Consider the following 25,949-nt stretch of genomic DNA (forward strand, 5'->3'; position numbering starts at 1 on the left):
CTTCTTAAACGGCTGTCTCATTCATGAGACAAATATTTATTTGTGACTTGGTACACAGTAGGCACTCAATAAATGCTATTATTATTGCCCATTCCCGTTTCCATATGGTGTTTCTTAAGGAGGAAACTGACAGACATTCCCACATTCTTTCTCAAATGGCCATGTGAGGAGGAAGGAAATAGCCCAGTGTGGCTACTGCCACTTCATCTTTGGGGAAATATAAGTGGCAACAGGCTGAGGTTCACCAAGGTTCTAGACTCCTGGACTTTAGCACTTCCTTTCTGCACCTTAAGTGTTGACTGCAATGCCATGATTTCAGATGCTATTTTTCATGATGGTACATAAGCATAACTTTTTGTTTGTGGGTTTCAAAAATACAAACAGCTATTCTCACATTCAAGCTGACAGCTAAGAAAAAGTATAAGAAGGCTGGAAGGAATATATAATTGGGCAAACTCTTAATTCCACTCTGTGGACCTAGACCTGGAAATAAGATAATATTCTGAAAAAGGCGACCACTTACTTGTTCTAAATTTTTCCTTGAGGGCATCCAGATCCTCCTTCAGGGCAACTTGCATCCACACCAACCCAACGCAGGCCACAACACAGGCGGCAAGGATGACAAAAGCACAGAGGGGATAACAGATCTTGCAGCATCGTAAGTAGTCTCCCCTGATCATAAGAACAGATTCAACCAGGAGTACAAAAATGATTATGAGTACAGCTGTATTAGAAATAGCATACATGTGTTGCCATATAGTTGTTTACCAGGGAACATTGGGTAACACACATAAGTCTGAACAGCGGGTTGAAGGTGACTAATTAAGACCTTATGAAGAGTTCATCTTTTGGATACAAAGGTTTCAAACTTCACATGACACAGAAAGAGATCCTGTGGGCACGGCAGCCCACAGCCATCATCATGGATTAAGGTCTTTGGAGATACACTCGTGTTAGGAAAGTGTAAAGACCAGATGTCTGCAATTCCATTACAGCACTACAATTTCCCTATTTCTGGCTCTCCAACATATATTCCCTCCAGGGGACCCTATTTCCTATTATTGAAACTTCATAGACTTTTGAGCAAGTTTTAGTGCAAACAGAAGAAATAGGAGCCTGTAGGTTTAAGTGGACACCTGGAGCACTCTAGCTTATCGGCTCAGAAGGCAGGAAACATGGAAAAGGGTTAGATTTCACACCAAACTTCAACCAGCACTCAAGGTCTAAAGTAACTCATCAGGGCAACTATTCCAGTAGAACTATTCATCATCTTTTCACATCCCAAATCCGAGACTGCTTTTAACTGCTTAATTTGACAAAGCTCATTAGAAACCAAACTCTTCCTTTAACAAAATAAAAGGACAAAGACACTCTAAACAAACAAAAAAACCTCAAAGGATTTATCTCTTTTAGCACTCCAACCTTCTGCCTAGCTCTAGCTTCCACATCCTCGGCAGAATATTCTTTGAGTGTGCTCTCTTGGGAGGGTCCCAGGGCACCTTCGAGGTTCCCTTTAGCCTTTTTCCATCCTGGGCCCAATTCCCAATGTTCTCAAAGCTCATTTGGAGTTGCCTAGTGGCTGCACCATCTCAAAGTGGTTTGGAAAAAAGTTGCCTCATCTTTTTGTCTCCCACTCTCCACATACTCTCAAGTGTCACACTTTGTATGTTCCTCACCATATCCTCCCACCATCAAGATTCAGACTCATCAAGAGTGTGAAAAATAATCTTCAGCCTTAAAGTTCCTGTCTTTACTACACTTTTAAAAAAAGGTCTACTCCCCAAAGCTTCTTTGCTCCCATGTACCTATTCTTAGCTTTTCTGCCACTCCCAACTTGCTCTCTCTGGGCTCTTGGCACATTCCCCAAGTCCATACTTCCACCCTGGATTCTGAATTCTTTATACACTTACAGACAGATCTCTAACTTCTTCATTCAGAACCTGAGCTCATCTTCTCCCTAATATCTTTTCTTCCTGTTTGCTGTCCAAGGTCTACACCCTTTTTGCTTTGTAAGAACACCCTTCTCCTTCCTTTCAATTTCCCCCTTTGGTAATATAAGGAAATGCCTTTTCCCCACCCCACCCCTCACCACTGCATCACTCACTTGACGAAACGAGAGCGATTTCCAACTAAACCGAATTCTTCTTCCTCCTCAGAGCTGGATTCAGAGTCTGAGTCAGGAGGCTCAGTGCGAAGAAGGCGGTGGCCTGAGCCTTTCTTGGGCTTCTTTCTCCGACTGTCCCCAGCCAAACCAATCAATGCATTGAGCTCCTTGCGCTTCTTCATCTTCTTGTGTGGGGTGAGTGGAGCACCCACTCCTGAGCTGCCAGGTTCGTACCCGACGCCCAATTCTCTCGCTGCCTTGGAGCTGCCTTCCAGGGTGGGGAATCTGGGCCAGAGCCCCGGGTCACTCCCACCCAGGGGTGGGACTGACCAGATCCGCTGGGGGCTAGAGATTGGAGCCCAGAGGAAAGTGGAACTCAGATGGGTGGGGGAAGTCACATAGAGATGGCCAGGGAGCTGGTGATCAAAATGGGTAAGGCTCTGGGCATGGAGTTTCAATTAGATAAGAGGGTGGATAGGGGAGCAACCTCTATCTCCCAATAAGTAGATATTTCTAAGTGTGCTCCAGGAACTGGGGAAGGGCACACAGATGGGTGTTTTGGCCTTCCAGGGCAGGACTTCCAACTGAGAGCGAAAAGAAACTTGTTCTTGAATGAGAGGAGAGGGGGAGGTGCAGAGCTAGACAGTGGGAATGCGCTAGTCGCTCTCTAGCTGGAGAGGTGGCAGCAATAGGGGGCTCGCAGCCCCGACACAGCCTAGGCGCCAAGAAAATGCCCGGGTCGGGGTGATCACGGTCCTTCGGCCTCCGCCCTGAGTTTGAAAGGAGCCCGAGACTGAGGAAGGCCTAGAACCCGGCTCGGAGGGCTAAGCCTGTCAAGCGCCAGTCCTTCACCTGGGAGACCCCAACCCTCCTGTCTGGGCCAGCAGCGTGGCGCGGTGCAGAAGGGCGACGGCGGCTCAGCCCACCTGAAGCGCTCCCGCCCAGAGTTTGAGGTGTTCGGCAAGGGCGACTCTCGGCAACTCACATGCGCCGCTTCCACTCCAGCCGCGACTCCGGCCCCCGCTCCGGTTGCAGCCGCAGCCGCTCCAAACGTGCTGGCGGTGGCGGCGGCGGCGGCGGCGGCGGCCGCGGGCTCCAAACCCGGGCCATCGCTCCAGCCCCAGCTCACTTCCCCTTTGGCACAGCAGCCGGCGCCGCCTGCCAGTAAGCCGCGCTTCCATTGGCCGTCAGCCGGGTGACGTCACACGAGGACGCGAGCCGTGGTGGGAAGCGGGGCGTTAAAGGGGCCCTGGCTTCGGCGAGGGCTGGGTCCCGCCGGCAGTTTGGGGAGGCCCCGCCCCCAGGAGGGCCACTTGGGACCAGCCGGTTCACTTGTCCGGGGCGGAGTTTTCTTTCGCCAGGTGCTGGGGTGAAGGCCAGCAAAATACCCAGCTGCTCGACCTGCTTGTAAAATGCATTAGCCACCTGACCCCCGGTTGTGATCTGGGCTAACACAGTCTAGAGACTCCGCCCCCCTGACTCAGTTGCTGTTTATGAAAAGTTTAGGCGTGTTACAGGTTAGTGACCCGGTTGAACACATTCTTTCATTGTATAAATATTTTCTGAGAGCTTACTACTTGTCAGGAGCAGCTCTAGCGCTGGGGACACAGCGATGAGCTAAATAACCACCTGCTTTTCTGCGTAGGGTTGCCAGATTAAACAAAAACAGCACATCAGGAAAACTTGAATTTCAGATAAACAACGAATTTTTTTCAGTGTATAAGTATATCCCATGCAATGTCTGAGACGTCTTCATACTGGAAAGTCAATCTTTTTTTAACTCTGAAATTCAAATTTAACTGGATGTCCTGTATTTTATCTGCCAACTCTATTCCTGCAGCTTATATTCTAGTGGGAGGAGAGTAACAACGGGCAAGTATATTAAATGTCAGGAGGTGACAAATGTTATGAGGAAAGCTGAAATGTGATAAGGGGATAGGGAGTTGCTCATGATAAGGGAGGGGGCATTTGGTTAGATACTGGGAGGAAGACAGGTGGGGAGTTGTGCGATGGCCTTGAGGAAGGAGTGGCCTGGAAGATCTGGTGTGGCTGAACCTGAAGAACAAAGAGGAGATTGGTGGGAAATGAGGGCAGGCAGCGTCAGGGGCTAGATCTTGTAGGGCTTTATGGACCATGATGAAGACTTTGGGAAAAGTTTGGTGCTTAAAACTGTGTCAAAATTTCAGAAATAACAGAAGTTAAATCAATGGGTCATAGAAGTAGTAATTAGTAAAACTGTATTGTACATACACCTCTTAAAGACAGTTTGCAAACTGGGAGCAATCAAACAAAAACTTGGAATTAGGCTCAAGGGTATATCATTATAAAAAAGCTTGTATAGGGGCATCTGGCTCAGTGGGCTAAGCATCCAACTTTGGCTCAGGTCAGGATCTCAGAGTTTGTGAGTTCGACCCCCACATTGGGCTCACTGTTCTCAGGGCAGAGTTCACTTTGGATCCTGTCTCCCTCTCTCTCTGCCCCTCCCCAGCTCCCTCTCTCACTCTTTCAAAAATAATAAACATCAAAAAAAAAAAAGAAGCTTGTATAGTAACAAAGCAGTGACTTCACAGTGATTGGTTATAAATATTAGAATTTTCTTAAATGATAGGGAATTGGCCAGTGGTTACCTCACATTAACCTTGGAAGCAATTTAAGTTTTGCTTATGATTTCCAGGGGCACAAGCAACCCAGGTCAAGTTAGCCTTGCAAACTTAAAGCTAAATTAAGCTTTATTTGTATGATTAAACTGGCTTTGTCTGCTCAGGGAGTTTTCAAGGCTGGTCTCCATTTGTTTTTGATTTTAATAATCCCCCTTCCCCACATTTTGGTCATTGTCTCAGCACGCTGAGGGTATGACCAACCAATATAGCATTATTCTTGGTTACTACCATTGATGTAGTCAGGCTGAAGAACCACACATTCTATGTTCCCAGTAGTTGAGTCATCAGGCAGGAGGGCCATTAGTTACCATCTTCATCATTTACGTGGCTATTGCTGATTTCATTCAGTTGTCTGATCCTGATGGCTACCATTTGGCATATGAGTGGCTGCTGAGGCATTTAAAACCCTCCAGAGTATGCAACATGCTGGAGAGGTTAATGTGATGACTGTAAGGAAAACAATAACCAAGGACTGAGAAATTTTCCAGAGCAGAGATTCCCAGGGGCCAAGATTTAACCAACTAAATAACTCAAATGGGTTATAATCAGATTCATGTTTTACCTAAGTCAATCTATATTTTTTGAATAATGTGCAATTGGGTTTCAATTTTTTATGAGTTATTTATTTACATAGGCATCACATCATGTATTAGCATAATTAGTTAGAACAGGCTGAACTTGAGAAGGTTGTAGGTCAGAAGCCAGTGTTGGCTAAATTGGCTTCTATTTGATGTGAGCAATCAGGTAGTTTAATGAGAGGGATTTCTATGGAAACAAAATAAAAACAAAGGTTGATAGTTCAAGCAAATTACAAATACTGCTTCTGAGTTTGAGGTTATGATTCTGTATAATCATCCCCATTTCTGCCAAAGATAACCACAGTAAGACTAGTTTGTTTATAAATTAAGTAGTTTCAATAAATGGGGCCTGATTATTTGCATAAGTACAGCAAGGATAGTGACTGACCATATAGGCTCTTTAAAATCTGCTTTGCTAGAACTTCTCTCAGATTGCACTTTCCAAAGCTTCTTGAGGCTAGGAAGCCAAGCCAATGACTTGTCCAATTGTGTCCTGTTACAAGGAGAACAGATTCTTATTGAACTTATGCAAATATATATATTATCATAAAAACAAGAATATTTAATAGGAGTTTCTGAATACAGGAGGGATCAGGTAGGGAGAAAAAGAAATGTTTTAACCTTGGTCACAAAGACATTTTACCAAATTGCTATAAGTTACAGATAGCATGAAAGAGAGGAGAAAAAGGGGTTCTTTAAATCTGGAGAACAAAGCATTAAAGAACTAGCAATGTTTTTTTTTCCCCCAGTCTTTTTTTTTTTTTTTACTAGCAATGTTTTAAATGGAATAAAAATTACAATCATCTCATCAGTTCCTTCAGTGTTAGGCATTTAATCCCTAACTTTTGCTTCATCTTGAGTTAGCAGCTTTATGAATCAATCAGCTTTCCATTGGAGCTTTAGAAATTCTTACTTTATGTGATGTTCTGATCTTAACGATACCAGAAACCTGAATTTTAGAATACTTGTCAAGGTTTTTTCCATTTATCTCTTTGAAGATGAAGCGACTTTTGCGGGAATACTTTTGCAAAAGCATCAAAGTGAAACAATAACAGTCTATAAGTTACAAAAGAGTTTAAAAGATCTGGTAAGAGTTCACATACACAAACAAAGACAATGATGAAATTGACAACTAAATTTGGTTCTTTTTGTGACATACATTTAAAAATCATGGCTGATAACGTTATACCAGAACACATCGGATTTTTAGGAATTTCATACAATCTCTGGAACACTTATATTAACATATATAAGTATAAGCTAAAGAAAGTTCAGCATCGCTTCTTATTTGACCATGCTTCCCATGTAATTTAACATCTCAAATGACCAAAGAAATTAACATTTCTCTTACTACTTTATTCAGAATTTCATCTGGGGAAGTTTGTTACAAATGTCAAAAGACAAATTATTATTTGATAAAATACAATCATAGATCACTGTGATACAATATTTAGTTACCCATTAAACCAAAGTGATACAAGATTTAAAAAGCACCTGGGTGGCTCAGTCAGTTGAGTGCCTGACCTCGGCTCAGGTCATGATCTCACAGTTGACGAGTTCGAGTCCAGTGTGGGGATGTGTGCTGACAGCTCAGAGCCTGGAGCCTGCTTTAGGTTCTGTGTTTTTCTCTCTCTCTGCCCTCCACCGCTCATGCTCTCTGTCTCAAAAATAAAATAAACATTAAAAAAATTTAAAAAGCAAATACTGGAAGTTACATCCTTGTAAAACAACAACAAAAACCTAGCTCTTTTAATAGAGAAGACTGGGTTCTTTCCTAAATGATCAAAGACTTTATAAAGACAAAACACAGAATCTTTGTTTTCTAGACAGATTACATTAAAGGTAAAGAAAAATCTTTGTTTATAATTTTTATTAAGAGCAGAACAGGGGCGCCTGGGTGGCTTAGTTGGTTAAGCATCCGACTTCAGTTCAGGTCATGATTTCACAGTTTGTGAGTTCGAGCCCTGCGTCGGATTCTGTGCAGACAGCTTAGAGCCTGGAGCCTGCTTCAGATCCTGTGTCTCCACATCTCTTTGCCACCACCCCCCCCCCCGCCCCCACCACTTGCACTCTCTTTCTCAAAAATAAACATTAAAAAATTTTTTTTAAAAAAAGAGCAGACCAATAATCTAAGAAACTTTTGTCCTTTTAATAGAGAGAAAACTAAATTCTAATTCTGCTTCAGTGTACTTTTGATATTAAAACTCTCCATTTTTTTAACATAAATAAATCCATTTCAATCTTAATCAGCTTGACCACACCTAAAATTCCCTTCTCAAGATTCCTTGTCCACAACTTACACAATTTTCTCTATCCATTTAGGTTTTGTCTTATTTTTTTCCTTTCTTAATTAGGAATAATCATTTTACTCTAGGACAAAATTACTTTCTTTTTTCTCTTAACAAAACAAAACAACCAAAACCCAAAGCAAAAAAAAAAAAACAAAAACAAACCCCACGTCCTTCATGCCTTTCCTTATCCAAAAACACATTCTACTTTTCTTACCTTTCTGCTTTCCATAGACAGTTGTTTTTTCAACCTTATTATTTCTAGTAGTTTTAATTACATACATTTATCAAAATTCTTAACCCTTAGAATCCTTAATTCCTAGTTTAAACTAAGAAGTAAGCAATTATTGGACTAGAAAATTGATAAACACATTTCATAATTTCTAGAAGCATATTCTTCCTCATGGTAACTTTTGTTTTTAATGTTCATTTATTTTGAGAGAGAGAGAGAGAGAGAGACAGAGTGCAAGCTGGGGAGCGGCAGAGAGTGAGGGAGACACAGAATCTGAAGGAGGCTCCAGGCTCTGAGCTGTCAACACAGAGCCTGATGCGGGGCTTGAATTCACAAACTGTGACATCATGACCTGAGCCTGAGATGGATGCTTAACCAACTGAGCCACCCAGGCTCCCCCTCATGGTACTTTTTAAATGTGGCACGAAACATGGTTAATAAACCCAAATATATTTTGTCTTTCTGTAAAAAATTAGAAAAAAGCCAAAAGTAGATAAACTTACACTTAGCATTGAATGCTTATCTTATTTGGAGATGATTTATATATTCAATGAATATCCATTATTTAGTTTACCTTAGTATAAGCTTTATATTTGTTTAAATTACTTGCTTTTAACGATTATGCTTAGATTAGACATTAAACAACTAATCACCTTAAGTTATTTTTCTTGTTGACAAATTTTGAAGACAGGCCTGCTTTTATTAAACCAATAAACGTAAACTGGCTTTCATTTATCAAAGATTATCTCAAATCACATGAACTTGAAAAACGTTTGGATTACTTTCCATATTTCTGAGAGCATACTTGATTTGTATAAATGCTTGATTTTCTTTAAGCCAATTAAATAGAGCTCTTTACAAATTAATTTTGGCAGTATCACCTGGAGATAGAAACATATCACATACATACATGGACATACATGAACATACAGGCAGACACAGAGATCTTACAACTTTTAAAAAAATATTTTAACCATGTCTCAGGTACAGAACTCAAAAGAATAGTTGGATCGAAATTGTGTTTCTGGCAGCTGGACTAAGTTAAGGCTATCTGCTCAGATGGCCAAAGAGTTTTTACTAAAGATTTTTTATTTGCATGCTGTGAGAATCCTTTTATAGCTGTTTTCAGAGTCTTTGTCATTTAGAAGCTTCTACATATCATTAAATGCATTTTACTGTCTCTGAGGGGTTTGGAATCATCTCTTTTAAGGGTATCCCCTTAAGGTGGACTTATCTAAGTGAAAGATTTCACAATGATTCCAAAAGTTCAGCCATTTTCCAAAATGGCTCAAGATCGTGGCTCATAGATCAGGGGGAAATCATCTTTGCTTTAGATTTCATAAGACATCCTAACTATGAGGTGCCGTATTTTCCAATATTTGTTCCAAAACAGAGGGAATCGTGTATTCCCCTCCTCCCCACTTCTGAACACAATAGGGTGACTGACCAAGAAGCTTCAACAAATCAAATGCAGGTATGCACAATAAAGTTGCAGGGCTCAAAACACAGAGAGTGGAGTTTGGATCCAAGATAGACTTACCCTCAAACTCCAGGGTGGATGAGGAAGTAGTGAGCTCAGTGGGCTCTGTGGGTACCAGCACCTGCTGGCTCACCGGTTTCAAAATTGTTAGAGGTCTTCTTTGGGCTCCACTTCTGATGACATGAAATGTCAAAAGTTCAAAAATAATGGAAGGAAAACCAATGGGTCATAGGTGTGTTATACACACACCAAAAAGACAGTTTGCAAACCAAGAGCACTCAAACCAAAATATGGAATGAGGCTCAAGGTTATGTTGTTATAAAGCTGCTTATATAGTAAGAAAGCAGAGACTGTTCACAGGGATTTGTTATAACATTAAACTTTTCTTAAATGATAGGGAGGTGGCCAGTGGCTACCTCATATCAACCTTGGGAAAAGGTGAATTTTGCTTATGATTTCCAGAGGCAAAAGCAAAAAACAACTCAGGTCAAGTTAGTCTTGCTAACTTAAAGTTAAATTAAGCTTTGTTTGTAGAATTAAACTGGTTTTGTATGCTCAGGGAATTTTCAAGGCAGGTCTCCATTTGTTTTTGATTTTAAAAACTAAGAGGAGGGGCGTCTGGGTGGCTCAGTCAGTTAAGCAGCCAACTTTGGCTCAGGTCATGATCTCACGGTTTGAGCCCCATGTTGGTCTCTGTGCAGACAGCTCAGAGCCTGGAGCCTGCTTCGGATTCTGTATCTCTTTTTCTCTCTGCTTGTGCTCTGTCTCTCTGTCTTTCAAAAATAAATAAACATTAAAATAAATGAAAAAAAAAACTAAGAAAAGTCATGTTCTGGCTTAGATTTTGAAAATATCACTCTGGCTTTTTGAGGACAGAGCTAACGATATTTGCTGATGGGTTACACAAAAGGTATGAAAACAAAAGAGGAATAATAGATGACTCCACAATCTTAGTGTGGAACAAAGGAAAGAAAGATTGCTGAGATCGGGAAAAGCAGTTTGGGGCAAACTTGAGAAGCCAATTCAACATTCAAATGAACTGCTTGTTATATAGGCCCACCTTGGAGATACTGCAGGCTCAGTTCTAGACCACTACAATAAAGTGAATATCTCAGTGAAGTGAGTCAAATGAATTTTTTGGTTTCCCTGTGCATATAAAAGTTATGGCTAGGGTGGATGGCTCAGTCGGTTAAGCCGACTGTTGATTTCAGCTCAGGTCATGATCTCACAGTTCGTGAGTTTCAGCCCCACATTGAGCTCTGCTCTGATGGCGCAGAACCTGCGTGGGATTCTCTGTCTCCCTCTCTCTGCCCCTTCCCCGCTCGTGTTATCTCTCTCTCTCTCTCTCTCAAAAAGAAATAAAAAAAAAATTAATAAATAAATGAAAGTTATGTTTACACTATACTGTCATCTACTAAGTGCGCAATAGCATTATGTCTAAAAAAACAATCTATACTTTGATTAAAAATACTTTATTGCTAAAAAAATGTTAATCATCATCTGAGCTTTCAGTGATTATACTCACTGCTCATGGATCACCATAACAAATATAATAATGACAAAGTTTGAAATATTGTGAGGATCACCTAAGTGTGATGCAGAGACACGAAGTAAACAAATGCTGTGGGGAAAATGGTGCTAGTAGACTTGCTTGACCCGTGGTTGCCACAAACCTTCAATTAAAAAAAAAAATGCACTTATCTGCGAAGTGCAATAAAACAAAACACAATAAGATGAAGTATGTCTGTATTCATCTGGAGTTCTGGGCAGAGGCTGGGGCCTGAAATATAAATCTGAAAGCTATCAAATGTAGGTGGTTTTTAAAGCAAAGTGCTTTGAACTAATTGGAAAAAAGTCACTTGAAGTAATTTTTATACCCCCATATTATTGTGGTAATTATTCATCTTTGTCTGGGATACCCCCTCCAAAGCCTAGGCCTGTCTCTTATTTGTCTGTATGTGTCTAGCCCAGAGCTAGGCATCTAATAATAATGAGCCAATAAATATGTAATGTTTACAGAAGTGGGCAGGGTTGAATACAGGTACTAATAGAGTTTTGGAATCAAGAGATATGGGATGAAGTCATGCTTGTAGTACTAGCTCTGTCAACACGGAAGCCATTTAAATTCTCTGAGCTTTCAGTTGGTTGAGCGTTGGGCTCTTGGTTTTGGCTCAGTCACGATCTCACGGTTCATGGCTTCAAGCCCCGCCTTGGGGTCTGTGCTGACAGCACGGAGCCTGCCTGGGATTCTCGGTCTTCCTCTCTCTGTGCTCCTCCTGCACACACACTCTCTCTGTCAAAAATAAATAAATAAAAACATTTAAAAAATTCTCTGAGCCTTAGTTTTCTCCTCTGCAAAATGGGGATTAACATTTGTTTCACAGGACAGTTAAGATACTACTCTCCTCTCATTTGTCTAGCCCAGATAAGGTGCTTGTGAAAGGGCTTTTGAAGCCCCAATTATGGTGCAGTTATTCTGTTTTTATTATCTCCTTTTTTTTCTAGAACTGCGCTGCTCAGTATGGTAGCCACTAGCTACACATGGCAATTTAAAGTTGACATTTAACTTAATTAAAATTAAATAAAAAGTTTAAGTTAGTTTCTTAGTCTCACTGGCCACTGTGTCCCATAGCCATATGTGGCTAGTGGCTATTGGGCAGCATAGAACATTTCCATCTCTATAGGAAGTTTTATTGGAAAACTCTGCACTAGCACCTTCCTGAAGGTCTGGGGACAGGCAGGAAAGGGTCCTGACTTCAGGAGGCATTTCACAAACACGTTCTGGGGTCATGAGAGTCCCCAGGCAAGACAGGTGGCTAGCTTAGGACAGCCCTTCCCATGGCCCTCCTGTGTTGTAGATGCCACATCGTCACCCAGGGAACCAGGGACTGAGAAATCCAGGGGAGTGGTGCCGGGCCAAGGATGCATGACCTAGCTGCAATGACTTCCGGTCAGCCAGACTCTGTCCTCTCTGCAGATGGGGCCCTATCCCAGGACTTGCCAGTGGGCTAGTCATGGGTGGGGAGACTTGAGGAGTGGAGCTGAGAGCTAAGGGGATACTTCTGCTCAGTCTGTCATTTAGCCCCTCTGTCTGTCTGTTTGTCTGTTGATCTGTGGATAACAGCCCTCCTGTGTTGGGTAAACATCCCAAAGGATTCCCAGGACCTTTGAAAGTTGCTGGTCAGGTGTCTTCTCTCAGGAGCTCTTGGTGCCTCTCTGGCCTCCTCCTTCATACCTGGGACTGTTAAGACCAGAGGTGAAGCCAACCTTCTCAGAGCAAGTGTTCCTGCACTGAGAAGCCCATGGTGTGCTCCCACACCAGACTCACCAATGTTGTGACCCATCTTTTCATTTGGGGATGTACATATATCTGTGGAACCCTTATAACCCTTCCAAAACTTGCCTGAAATGCAGTGTGAACTTGACTAAATCACTCTGTGGGTCAGATGCTTCAACTTCCCTGTCTGTAAACTGGTAATAAGAATATTCCTTGCCCAGCTTTCTGGGGAGGGAGTGGCATGAAAGTGCTTTATATGCTGTGAAATGTCATGTAGGACAAGTGATGCCTGCTAAATCCTCCTAGCATCTCTGTGGGGAAGGTGGGCAGAGATGACATTCCCGTGCTCAAAATCTCAACCTGTATAGGTGCAAAGCCAAATCTTGAGACCCTCTGCTACCTTGGGAAAATTCCACAGAGCACTATCACTTGGGAAAACTGAGGCACAGAGTGGGGGCAAACTTGCCCAACATCATGGTCAGAAATCAGATCCAGGGCTTCTAATTCTTGGGTTGTGGCTCTTTGAGATCTCAGATGAATCCTTTCCTCTGGGATCCAAGTCCGCGCCTGAACTCTGCCACTTGGTAGCTGTGTGATCTCAGGGGAATTACTGAGCCTCTGTGAACCTCCACTTTTGTGAAATGGTGGTAGTAATAGTACCCAAGACCAACTACATAATTTGGGGGACCCAGTGCAAGTGAAAATGCAGGGCTCCTTGTTCAAAAAGCAGGAAAAAAAGCCTTTTTTCTTGCTTCTGTGATTTTGCACTCAACCTGTTTATTATTCACTATTTAAAGTTGCAGTCCTTTGGGCATGGGGATACTCACAGGGTTATGGGGCCCTGCCTCATGACTTGGCAGGCATCCTCAACCCAATTTTCCCTATGCCTGAATCCAAGCCCCTGCCTGGGACAGAGGCCAGGGAGCAGGCAGCCAAGAACCCATTCTGGGGAGGGTGAGGCAGGGAGACAATGAGAGGCAGAGCTATATGTCAGCTGAGTTTCCAAGTCCCCAGAGCGTGCTCCATTATTTCATTGGACTTCACTTACAAAACACAAATTCAAAGTTAAAATTATTAAGAATTATAAGATGGTAGCCACAGAGCATTAAACCCCAGTTATGAGTGCCCTTCTGAGTGGAGGGCTCTGTGTAACTGCACTACTCACACATCCATGAAGCTGGCCCTGATAATACCCAGCTTACAGGGTAGCTGTGAGCAAGTAATGTGCCTATCCCATAGGAAATGTCAATAAATGTCTCGATAAATGTCAGCTATTCCATTAATGTCATTATTAATTATTAAATGTGATTTACTACAGATTTTAAATTTTGATTAAAAACTTTTTAATGTTTGTTTATTCTTGAGAGAGAGAGAGAGAGAGAGAGGGAGAACGAGCGGGGGAGGGGCCGGGAGAGACAGAGACACAGAATCTGAAACAGGCTCCAGGCTCTGAGCTGTAGTACAGACCCCAATGTGGGGCTCGAACCCACAAACTGTAAGATCATGACCTGAGCCTAAGTTGGACGCTTAACCGACTGAGCCACTCAGGTGCCCCTAAAATTTGATTTTAATGATGACTTGGTAATAAAATACATCGTCATTTACCTAATCGAATGTGCTGCTTCCATCTGCTATAAGAAGCCTCTCTGCCATCATCATATTTCTTGGTGGTTTGCTATAATCAAAGTGGGGGGAGGGAAGATAAACGAACATTTAGAAATACTTAGGTATCAGGCATTTTGGTGTTAATCCTCACCACAATAAGCCAATCCTCACTAGGCAAGCACCTTACCATGCTCTGAGAAGGAAATCGATGCTCAGAAAAAGAGGCACCGTACGTCAGGGGCAGATGCTGGGGCCTGAATCTGGATCTGTTTGCCTCTGAAGCCCAACTTGTTCACCCAGGGAGCCCGCAGCCTGAGGCCTTTGTCTGCAGCTCATCTGGGAAGGGACCACCAGTAAGGGTCTGTCCTCTCCTGGGATGGCTTCATCTGCTTCCCCCAACCCTTTTCCCATTCTTTTCCTTGCTTTGCCAGCAGCTGTATCCTGTACCCTGATGAGAGGCCTAAGGACAATGGGAAAGGGAAAGATTGGGTGGTAGGAAAGGGGCCAGGCTCCAAGCTAAACAATTGTTTCTCTCCCAGTGGGTCCCAGGCAGCCGGAAACAGCAACTGGTTCCCAGCATTATTATGGGCAGGGGTGAGAGCTGCCCCCACTGGGATTCTCCTTCTATTCTGGGCCCAGCCTCCTCTCAGTTGCTGCAAGTTTTTGTGCCTCGGCTGTGTCGTAGCCTCAGTTTCCCCATCCGTCAACTGTCTTTAGCCCCCAGCACAGGGCCCCGTACTGGGAGGACCTCAGGGACTATTTGCTGGATTAAATTATGGGGGAAGTAGATGAAACTCTAAAGAGTTTCTAGGCATTGTCCTTCTTTTTGGTTACTTTATCCATCCAGCAACCCTGGTCTGAGGGAGCCCTTGCAGGGGGCTGTGTGAAGCTCTGGAATACACCAATAATATCCATGCTCTGCCCTGCAAGAGTTTCCAGGAAGCAGGCAATGGCCCTGGGGGTAAATACCACAGAGGAGGTTTATACTGGAAGTAGGTGGGGGGGGGGGAGCAAGTCTGGAGTGACTGAGCTTATTTTGGGATGAGAACAATAATCCTGAGAAGAAAGAGCATGCACTGTGGCCTCCAGCCCACTTGCCCTCTTCCCCTGGAGCTTGAGCTGGAGAAGGGGCTGCAAGTGACCACAGGAGCCCTGGACTAGCACATCTGGGTGCAGGTCTCACCCTTTTCACCCACCAGCTGTGTGACCTTAGGCAAGTTCCTTTTCTTCTCTGAGCCTGTTTCCTCATCTATAAATTGGAACTAACAAAGCTTACCTCCTGGCAGTGCTTGTGGTAAGGATTAAATTTAAATGGCGTGTATTAAAAGCTTCAAGGGAATTTGCAAAGTGCATTAAGTAAACAGGGAAGCCAGGAAACAGACCTTTGAGAAATCCCATTTTAACCATGAAACTTAAATAGCACAGGCTGGGAGAGGAGGTGATGGGATCATGAAAGGAAGTCTCTTTTGCAAAGAAGAACTGTGTGTGTGTGTGTGTGTGTGTGTGTGTGTGTGTGTGTGTGTCTGCTTCATCAGTCAAGGCTGGGTGTTTATGGATGAAGGAGTAAATGGTGGGAGAGGCTGAATCAGCAAAGCCGTGTGACAGAACAACTTAAGGGAGGCTTCCTGGGCCCTCCTGAGTCCTTTTCTAAGAGAATAGCACTAGCTCTGTGTGTCTAAGCCTAAGACTGAAAGTCCAGCTCCATCTGAGACCAATTCCTACTTAGAGAAGATGCACTGGGACACAATAAAGACATGCATGGCCTTGTACTGCCCTCTTCTGGTTTTCTAGAAAACTTCACCTTTAAGATGTGGACAATTTCCACTCATATAAATGGTAACTCTCCTGTGACCAGCCCTGTGTTGGGAGGTGGGAACACACAGATAGACAAAATCATTTTCCTGTTATTTAAGAACTCCTGGGTGTGTATGTGTGTGTGTGTGTGTGTGTGTGTGTGTGTGTGTGTGTGTAAGAAGAGACAGAGACACACACACAGAGTGAAAGAGAGAGAGAAAGAGACAGAGAGAGAAGAAGAGAAACAGACACATAAGTAATAAAGGTGTATCAGCACCATGATACAAGATGCAGAAAGGTTAGGGATGTCATTTAGGAAAGTTTTTGAAACTTCATCTATTCATCCATCTATTACATATTTATTGAGTCCTTAATGTATTGTAAAAACTTACCTTTGTGCCTGAGCTACAACTTATCTTTGTGCTTGTTACAGCTGTAACAAAATACACAAAAAATCTCTGCCTGCCTGGATTTTAATTAAGGGAAATAATTCAGAATAATGCAAAATAATGCAAAAATAGATAGTGTTGGATGCTGAGTACTAAGGAGAAAAATGAAGCAGGAAAGGAGGACAGGGAGTATTGTTGGAGTGATTGCAACTTTTGAAGTAACATTTCAATGAAGTAACATGGAACATGACTGAGTAAATTGTACTGGGCTTTCCCTCCTGCATAAGCAACTAGAAAATTGGACAAGTATATGAAACAACTGTTCAGACATTGGACGATGCTAGCACAGAACTATGATCCATGAAAGAAGGAAAACAAACAAGGTGAGCCTAACGATTACCCTAGCTTTATGCCTGATGGCACTTTCTGGCAGAGCAGCGAGAGAAAACTCAAGAAGAGTTTCTAGGAGTAGAGTACCTGAGAGGAAGGACCTATCCAGAAAAAAGTTCTAGAAATCTGTGTAGGGGTCTCTCTTGAGTCTTTGTCTAAATCCTAACTTGTGCATGCACAGGGTGAAACTTAATGAGTGTGGGGAAATAATAACTACTGGGTAGGTATAAGCTGAACCAGGTTGGGAGACATTAAAATTCCAGCTGGCTACTGGGGAGAGAATTTGTTGAACACCTGGGCATTCAGTGGAGACCTCAAAAGGGTCATAGTAGTATAGCTAACATAGTCTCAGAGTTAAGGTACTCTAGAGCTACCTTAATAAAAGTTAAAAAGAACAAAACTGACCCTCAAGTAACCTAAATTCCTGCCCAAACAAAACAAACTTCAACATTCTTTAAAGGAAGGAAACAAAATTCAGACCCTCAACAATGGAACATTCACAATGTCTGACATTCAATAAAATGATTAGACATGGAAGGAAGCAGGAAAATATGACCTATAACCAGGAGAAAATTAATCTATAGAAATAGACCCAGAAATAAAACAGATGATGGAGTTAGCAGACATAGACTTTGAAGTAGCTAATATATATGTATATTATATAATTATGTATATACAGAGAGAGAGAGAGAGAGAGAGAGAGAGATTTGAGATTTAAATGAAAATATGAACATATGAGGAAAGAAGTGGAAGTTACCAAATGGAACTTTAAGAGTTTACAAGTACAATATCTGAACTAAAGATGACATTGTGTAACTTAAAAACCAGATTAGATAATGAAGAAGAAAACATCAGTTACCTTGAAGACATAGTAATTAAAAATATCCAACCTGTAGCAGAAAAAGAAAAAAACAAGACTTGGAAAAAAGTGAATAGAGCTTCATTACCTATGGAACACTGCAGTGATATTGCATGTGGATAACCAGGATCCCAGAAAGCGTAGAGGCAGAAAAATGTTTGAAGAAATAGTAGCCAAAATGTTTTTGAAACAAGAAGGCTATAAACAACAGACCCAAGAAACTCAACAAACTCTAGAATAAACACATAGAAAACCATACCAAAGCGCATCATAACAAATTTACTAAAAACCTAGTGATAAAGAGAAAATATTTGAGGCAGACATAAAAGAAGATACGTATTATATACAGGGGAATAAAGATAAGAAATATCATAGATTTCTCATTAGGAACAATGGAAGCCAAAAGACAAAGGAATAATTTCTTTAAAAAGCAGAATGAGATGGGGCTCCTGGGTGGCTCAGTCACTTAAGCCTCTGGCTCAGGTCATGATCTCGTGGTTTGTGAGTTTGAGCCCCATGTCAGCTCTATGCTGACAGTTCGAAGCCTGGAGACTGCTTCAGATTCTGTGTCTCCCTCTGTCTGCCTCTCCCCCCGCTTGCTCTCTCTCTCTCTCTCTCTCTCTCTCTCTCTCTCTCTCTCTTAAAAATAAATAAACATAAAAAAATAACAGAATGAGAAAAAAAGATGTTAATCTAGAATTATACATCAGTGAAAATACTCTTCAAAAATGAAGGAAAGTAAAGACATTTTCAGACAAACAAAAGCTGAGAGAATTTATACAAGTTTTCACTTTTAAAAAGGCTAAAGGAAATTCTTCAAGTTCAAATAAAATAATACCAGCTGAAAATTTGGACCTATACAAAGGAATGAAGAGCACCAAGAAAGTTAAATACAGAATTTTTTTCTTAGTTAAAAAATTTGAAATTAACTGTTTAATGAAGAAAAAAACCCAACAACATTGTATTGTGGTGTTTATGACATATATAGAAGTAAAATGTATGACAACAAAGGATAGGAGGTAGACAGAAGCATATTATTATGTCTCTTTCAATATGTATTAATTGATATATTGTCTGAAGGTAGATTGCGGTAAGTTACAGATAAATATTGTAAAGCATAGGGAAAAGATGCATCACTGATAGGCTACTGGTGGAAATATAATGAAATAGTAAAAACAAGCAAAAACTCTACCTAAAGAAAGGCAGGAAAAGAGAACAAAGGATATCAAAATTTGAGGGTTGTGGTTAATATAACATAGAAGAAAATTTACAATTCAGATTCTTATGTTAGAAAAAAAAAAAAGTTGGGGCACCTGGGTGGCTCAGTTGGTTAAGCATCTGACTTCAGCTCAGGTAGTGATCTCATGGTTCATGGGTTTGAGCTCTGTGTCAAGCTTTGTGCTGACAGCTCAGAGCCTGGAGCCTCCTTCAGAATCTGTGACTCTCTCTCTCTCTCTCTGCCCCTCCCTTGCTTATGCTCTGTCTCTCAAAAAATAGATAAATGTTTAAAAATTAAAAAAAAAGAAAAAAGAAGAAAAGTTGAAAATTAATTATATAAATATATACCTTAACATACCAGGAAAAAAGAGCAAATTAAATTTAAAATAAATACAAGGAAATAAATAAGAAAGATAGGAGTGGAAATAATTTAATAGAAAACAAACAATAGAAAAAGTTAAACTAAAGTCTGGTTCCTTGAAAATATCAATAAAATGAGATATATCTGTACTTAGACTGATCAAGAGAAAAGAGAGAAGACACAAACTATCAAGATCAGGAATGAAAGAAAAAACATCACTACATGTCCTTTGGATGTGAAAAGGATAATAAGGTAATATTTTGAAAAACATGCCAGTAAATTTGACAATTTAGAAGAAATGGACAAATTTCTTGAAAAGTACAAACTGCAAAGATTACTCAAGAAAAAGAGGGATGTCCTGAAGAGCCCTATATCATAAAGAAATTAAATTTGTAATTAAAATCTCTTCCCTCTCTTCCCAAAAAATAATAAAGGAGAAGAAAATCCAGGCCTAAATTTCTTCACTGGTGAATTTTATTAAACATTAAAGGAAGAAATAATACTAATCCAACACAAACTCATTCCAAATACAACAGAGGAAGGGAGCTTTCTCCAACTTACCTTTGGAGATCAATACTCTCCTGATATTTAAAAAAAGAGAAAGACGTTGCAAAGAAAGAAAATTACTCACTTTTTCTTATGAAAATAGATGCAAAAATCTCTAACAAATACTAGCAAATTATAACCAGCTACACATGAAAGGATATATTATGAACAACTAGGAGTTCATCTTAGAAATTGAAGTTGGTTTAGGGGCACCTGGGTGGCTCAGTTGGTTAAGTGTCCGACTTTGGCTCAGGTCATTATCTCGCAGTTTGTGGGTTCAGGCCCCATGTCAGGCTCTGTGCTGACAGCTTGCTCAGAGCCTGGTGCCTGCTCCAGATTCTGTCTCCCTTTTCCTCTGCCCCTCCCCCGCTCATGCTCTGTCTCTGTCTCTCTCAAAAATAAATAAACATTAAAAAAATTGGTAATTAAAGTTGATTTAGCATCTGAAAATTAGTGCAATTCACTCTATTATAGAATAAGGGGAGAAAAACAATATTATTATCACAATGTCTACATAACAGCATTGATAACATCCACCATCTTCAAAAAAAATTATTTATTTAAATTCAAGGTGATTAACCTACAGTATAGTATTGGTTGCAGGAGTAGAACCCAGCGATTCATCACTACATATAACACCCAGTGCTGATCCCAACGAGTGCCCTCCTTAATGCCCATCACCCACTTAGCCCATCCCCTGACCCACCTCCCCTCCAGCAACTCTCAGTTTGTTCTCTGTATTTAAGAGTCTCTTATGGTTTGCCTCCCTCTCTGTTTTTATCGTATTTTGCTTCCCTTCCTCTACATTCATCTGTTTTGTTCCTTAAATTACACATATGAGTGAAATCATATGATATTTGTCCTTCTCTGACTTATTTCACTTAGCATAATATGGTCTAGTTCCATCCACATTGTTGCAAATGGCAAGATTTCATTCTTTTTGATTGCCGAGTCATACTCCATTGTATATATATGTATATACATACCACATTTTCTTTATCCATTCATCCATCGATGGACATTTGGGTTCTTTCCATACTTTGGCTATTATTGATAGTGCTGCTATAAACATGGGGGTGCATGTGTCCCTTCTAAACAGCACACCTGTATCCCTTGGATAAATGCCTAGTAGTGCAATTGCTGGGTCGTAGTGTAGTTCTATTTTGAGTTTTTTGAGGAACCTCCCTGCTGTTTTCCAGAGTGGCTGCACCAGCTTGCATTGTCACCAACAATGCAAAAGAGATCGTCTTTCTCCACATCCTCGCCAACATCTGTTGTTGCCTGAGTTGTTAATGTTAGCCATTCTGACAGGTGTAAGGTGGTATCTCATTGTGGTTTTGATTTGTATTTCCCTGATGATGAGTGATGTTGAGCATTTTTTCATGTGTCGTTTGGCCATCTGGATGTCTTCCTTGGAGAATGGTCTATTTATGTCTTTTGCCCATTTCTTCACTGGATTATTTGTTTTTTTGGGTGTTGAGTTTGATAAGTTCTTTATAGATTTTGGATGCTAACCCTTTATATGATATGTCATTTGCAAATATCTTCTCCCAATCTGTCGGTTGCCTTTTAGTTTTGCTGATTGTTTCCTTCGCTGTGCAGAAGCTTTTTATTTTGTTGAGGTCCCAGTAGTTCATTTTTGCTTTTGTTGTCCTTGCCTCCGGAGATGTGTTGAGTAAGAAGTTGCTGCAGCCAAGATCCAAGAAGTTTTTGCCTGCTTTCTCCTCAAGGATTTTGATGGCTTCCTGTCTTACATTTAGGTCTTTCATCCATTTTGAGTTTATTTTTGTGTATGGTATAAGAAAGCGGTCCAGGTTCATTCTTCTGCATGTCGCTGTCCAGTTTTCCCAGCACCACTTGCTGAAGAGACTGTCTTTATTCCACTGGATATTCTTTCCTGCTTTATCAAAGATTAGTTGGCCATACGTTTGTGGGTCCATTTCTGGGTTCTCTATTCTGCTCCATTGATCTGAGTGTCTGTTCTTGTGCCAGTACCATACTGTCTTGATGATTACAGCTTTGTAATACACCTTGAAGTCCGGGATTGTGATGCCTCCTGCTTTGGTTTTCTTTTTCAAGATTGCTTTGGTATTCAGGGTCTTTTCTGCTTCCACACAAATTTTAGGATTATTTGTTCTAGCTCTGTGAAGAATGCTAGTGTTACTTTGATAGGGATTGCATTGAATATGTAGATTTCTTTGGGTAGTATTGACATTTTAACAGTACTTGTTCTTCCTATCCGGGAGCATGGAATCTTTTTCCATTTCTTTGTGTCTTCTTCAATTTATTTCATAAGCTTTCTCTAGTTTTCAGTGTATAGATTTTTTCACCTCTTTGGGTAGATGTATTCCTAGGTATTTTATGTTTTTTTTTGTGCAACTGTAAATGGGATCGATTCCTTGATTTCTCTTTCTGTTGCTTCATTGTTGGTGTATAGGAATGCAACCGATTTGTGTGTTGATTTTATATCCTTCAACTTTGCTGAATTCATGAATCAGTTCTAGAAGTTTTTTGGTAGAATCTTTAGGGTTTTCCATATAGAGTATCATGTCATCTGCAAAGAGTGAAAATTTGACCTCCTCCTGGCTGATTTGGATGCTGTTTATTTCTTTGTGTTGTCTGATTGCAGAGGCTAAGACTTCCAATACTATGTTGAGTAACAGTGGTGAGAGTGGACATCCCTGTCTTGTTCCTGACCTTAGGGGGAAATCTCTCAGTTTTTTCCCATTGAAGATGATATTAACATTGGGTCTTTCATATATGGCTCTTATGATCCTGAGTTATGATCCTTCTATTCCCACTTTCTTGTTGGTTTTTATCAAGAAACGATGCTGTATTTTGTCAAATGTTTCCTTTGCATCTACCAAGAAGATCATATGGTTCTTGTCCTTTCTTTTATTGATGTGATGAATCACATTGATTGTTTTGTGGATATTGAACCAACCCTGCATCCCAGGTATAAATCCCACTTGGTCGTGGTGAATAATTTTTAAAAAAAAATTTTAAATGTTTTTTATTTATTTTTGAGACAGAGAGACAGAGCATGAGCAGGGGAGGAGAAAAGAGAGAGGGAGACACAGAATCCGAAGCAGGCTCCAGGCTCTGAGCTGTCAGCACAGAGCCCGACGTGGGGCTTGAACTCACAAACCAAGAGATCATGACCTGAGCTGAAGTCAGACGCTTAACCGACTAAGCCACCCAGGCACCCCAATAATTATTTTAATGTATTGTTGGATCCGGTTGGCTAATATCTTGTTGAGGATTTTTGCATCCATGTTCATCAGAGAAATTGGTCTATAGTTCTCCTTTTTAGTGGGGTCTCTGTCTGGTTTTGGAATCAAGGTAATGCTGGCTTCATGGAAAGAGTTTGGAAGTTTTCCTTCCATTTCTATTTTTTGGAACAGCTTTAAGAGAATAGATGTTAACTCTTCCTTAAATGTTTGGTAGAATTCCCCTGGAAAGCCATCTGGCTCTGGACTCTTGTTTTTTGGCAGATTTTTGATTAGTAATTCGATTTCCTTACTGGTTATGGGTCTGTTCAAATTTTCTATTTCTTCCTGTTTCAGTTTTGGTAGTGTATATATTTCTAGGAATTTGTCCATTTCTTCAAGCTTGCCCATTTTATTGGTGTATAATTGCTCATAATATTCTCTTATTATTGTTTTTATTTCTGCTGTGTTGGCTGTGATCTCTCCTCTTTCATTCTTGATTTCATTTATGTGGGCCCTTTCCTTTTTCTCCTTGATCAAACTGGCTAGTTGTTTATCAATTTTGTTAATTCTTTCAAAGAACCAGCTTCTGGTTTCATTGATCTGTTCTACTGGTTTTTTGTTGTTGTTGTTTGTTTCGATAGCATTAACTTCTGCTCTAATCTTTATTATTTCCTGACTTCTGCTGGGTTTCAGTTTTATTTGCTGTTCTTTTTCCAGCTCTTTAAGGTGTAGGATTAGGTTGTGTATCTGAGACCTTTCTTCCTTCTTTAGGAAGGCCTGGATTGCTATATACTTTCCTCTTATGACTGTCTTTGCTGCATCCCAGAGGTTTGGAGTTGTGGTGTTATTTTCATTGGCTTCCATATAGTTTTTAATTTCCTCCTAACTTCTTGGTTAGCCCATTCATTCTTTAGTAGGATGTTCTTCAGTCTCCCAAGTATTTGTTACCTTTCCAAATTTTTTCTTATGGTTGATTTCGAGCTTCATAGCGTTGTGGTCTGAAAATATGCACGGTATGATCTAGATATTTTTGTACTTGTTGAGGGCTGATTTGTGTCCCAGTATGTGGTCTATTCTGGAGAATATTCCATGTGCTCTGGAGGAGAATGTATATTCTGCTGCTTTAGGATTAAATGTTGTAAATATATCTGGTAAGTCCATCTGGTCCAGTGTGTCATTCAAAGCCGTTGTTTCCTTGTTGATTTTCTGATTAAATTATCTGTCCATTGTTGTAAGTGGGGTGATGAAGTCCCCTACTATTATGGTATTATTATCAATGAGTTTCTTTATTTTTGTGGTAAAGTGATTTATATATTTGGGTGCTTGCACATTTGGAGCATAAATGTTTACAATTGTTAGGTCTTCTTGGTTATGATATAATGTCCTTCATCTCTTGTTACAGTCTTTATTTTAAACTCTAGATAGTCTGATATAAGTATGGCTACTCTGGCTTTCTTTTGTTGACCATTAGCATGATAGATGGTTTTCCATCCCCTTACTTTCAATCTGAAGGTGTCTTTAGGTCTAAAGTGGGTCTCCTGTAAACAGCATATAGATGGAACTTGTTTTCTTATCCATTCTGTTACCCTGTGTCTTTTGATTGGAACATTTAGTCCATTGACTTTTAGAGTGAGTACTGAAAGACATGAATTTATTGCCATTATGTTGCTTGTGGTGTTGGGGGTTTCTGGTGGTGTTCTCTGGTCCTTTCTAGTCTTTGTTGCTTTTGGTATTTATGTATGTATGTATGTATGTATGTATGTATGTATGTATGTATGTGTGTATTTTTCATCTTTTCTCCTGTCAGAGAGTCCCCCTTAAAATTTCTTGGAAGACTGGTTTAGTGGTCATGAACTCCTTTAATTTTTGTTTGTCTGGGAAACTTTTGATCTCTCCTTCTATTTTTTTGAATGACAGCTATGCTGGGTAAAGAATTCTTGGCTGCGTATTTTTCTGATTCAGCACATTGAATATATCCTGCCACTCCTTTCTGGCCTGCCAAGTTTTTGTGGATAGGTCTGCTGCAAACCTGATCTGTCTTCCCTTGTAGGTTAGGGACTTTTTTTCCCTTGCTGCTTTCATGATTCTCTCCTTGCCTGAGTATTTTGTGAATTTGACTATGATATGCCTCGTTGATGGTCGGTTTTTGTTGAATCTAATGGGGGTCCTCTGTGCTTCCTGGATTTTGATGTCTGTGTCTTTTCTTAGGTTAGGAAAGTTTTCTGCTATGATTTGCTCACATAACCCTTCTACCCCTTTTTTTCTCACTTCATCTTCTGGGACCCCTATGATTCTGATGTTGTTCCTTTTAAATGAGTCACTGATTTCTTTAATTCTTAAATCATGCTCTTTTGCCTTAGTCTCCTTCTTTTTTTCTGCTTCATTATTCTCCATAAATGTGTCCTCTATATTGCTGATTCTCTGTTCTGCCTCACCTATCCTTGCTGCCGTGGCATCCATTCAAGATTGCAGCTCAGTTATAGCATTCTTTTAATTTCATCCTGACTAGCTTTTACTTCTCTTAGCTCTGCAGAAAGGGATTCTAATCTATTCTTGACTCCAGCTAGTTCTTGTTATTGTGATTCTAAATTCTGGTTCAGACATCTTGCTTGTGTCTGTGTTGGTTAAGTCCTGGCCGTCATTTCTTCGTGCTCTTTTTTTGGGGGTGAATTCCTTCATTTCATCATTTTGAAATGAGAAAAGGAATTAATGAGTGAAATAAAATAAATTAAATTAAAATAAAAAATTAAAATTAAAAGATTTCAAACAACACACACACATACACACACACACACACGTAATCAAATAAATGAAGGTAGATCCTAGGTGTGTTTTGGTCTGGGTCTTGAAAGGGGCTTGACAGATTAGAGAAAAAAGGGGAAAGAAAAAGGAAATTGTTTGAAAATTTGAAAAAATGAATACACTGAAATAGAATAAAGTGAAATGATGGAAGTAA

At 40.5% G+C, this 25,949-nt stretch overlaps 2 protein-coding genes across 4 annotated transcripts in view; one reads left to right on the plus strand and one right to left on the minus strand.

Moving 5' to 3' along the window:
- EFCAB14 (EF-hand calcium binding domain 14) overlaps positions 1 to 3,237 on the minus strand; it is a 38,217-nt gene extending 34,980 nt beyond the window's left edge. For both annotated transcript variants that reach the window (XM_015070581.3, XM_015070573.3), the window contains exons 1-2: positions 2,105 to 3,237; positions 524 to 672 (exon numbers count right to left, since the gene is read on the minus strand). In XM_015070581.3, coding sequence (XP_014926067.1) covers positions 524 to 672; positions 2,105 to 2,286 — 331 coding nt within the window. In that variant the 5' untranslated portion in view covers positions 2,287 to 3,237. The remainder of the gene's footprint in view (positions 1 to 523; positions 673 to 2,104) is intronic.
- A 177-nt stretch (positions 3,238 to 3,414) lies between these two features.
- Positions 3,415 to 25,949, plus strand: part of LOC106973462 (cytochrome P450 4B1) — a 60,607-nt gene continuing 38,072 nt past the window's right edge. Inside the window, exon 1 of one of the 2 annotated variants that reach the window (XM_053213722.1) lies at positions 3,415 to 3,621. In XM_053213722.1, coding sequence (XP_053069697.1) covers positions 3,598 to 3,621 — 24 coding nt within the window. In that variant the 5' untranslated portion in view covers positions 3,415 to 3,597. Of the gene's footprint in view, positions 3,622 to 19,442; positions 19,488 to 25,949 lie in introns of those variants that run through there. The other variant, XM_053213721.1, reaches the window with a different exon arrangement.

This window comes from Acinonyx jubatus, chromosome C1 (assembly GCF_027475565.1).
Source record: "Acinonyx jubatus isolate Ajub_Pintada_27869175 chromosome C1, VMU_Ajub_asm_v1.0, whole genome shotgun sequence".
Lineage (NCBI taxonomy): Eukaryota > Metazoa > Chordata > Mammalia > Carnivora > Felidae > Acinonyx > Acinonyx jubatus.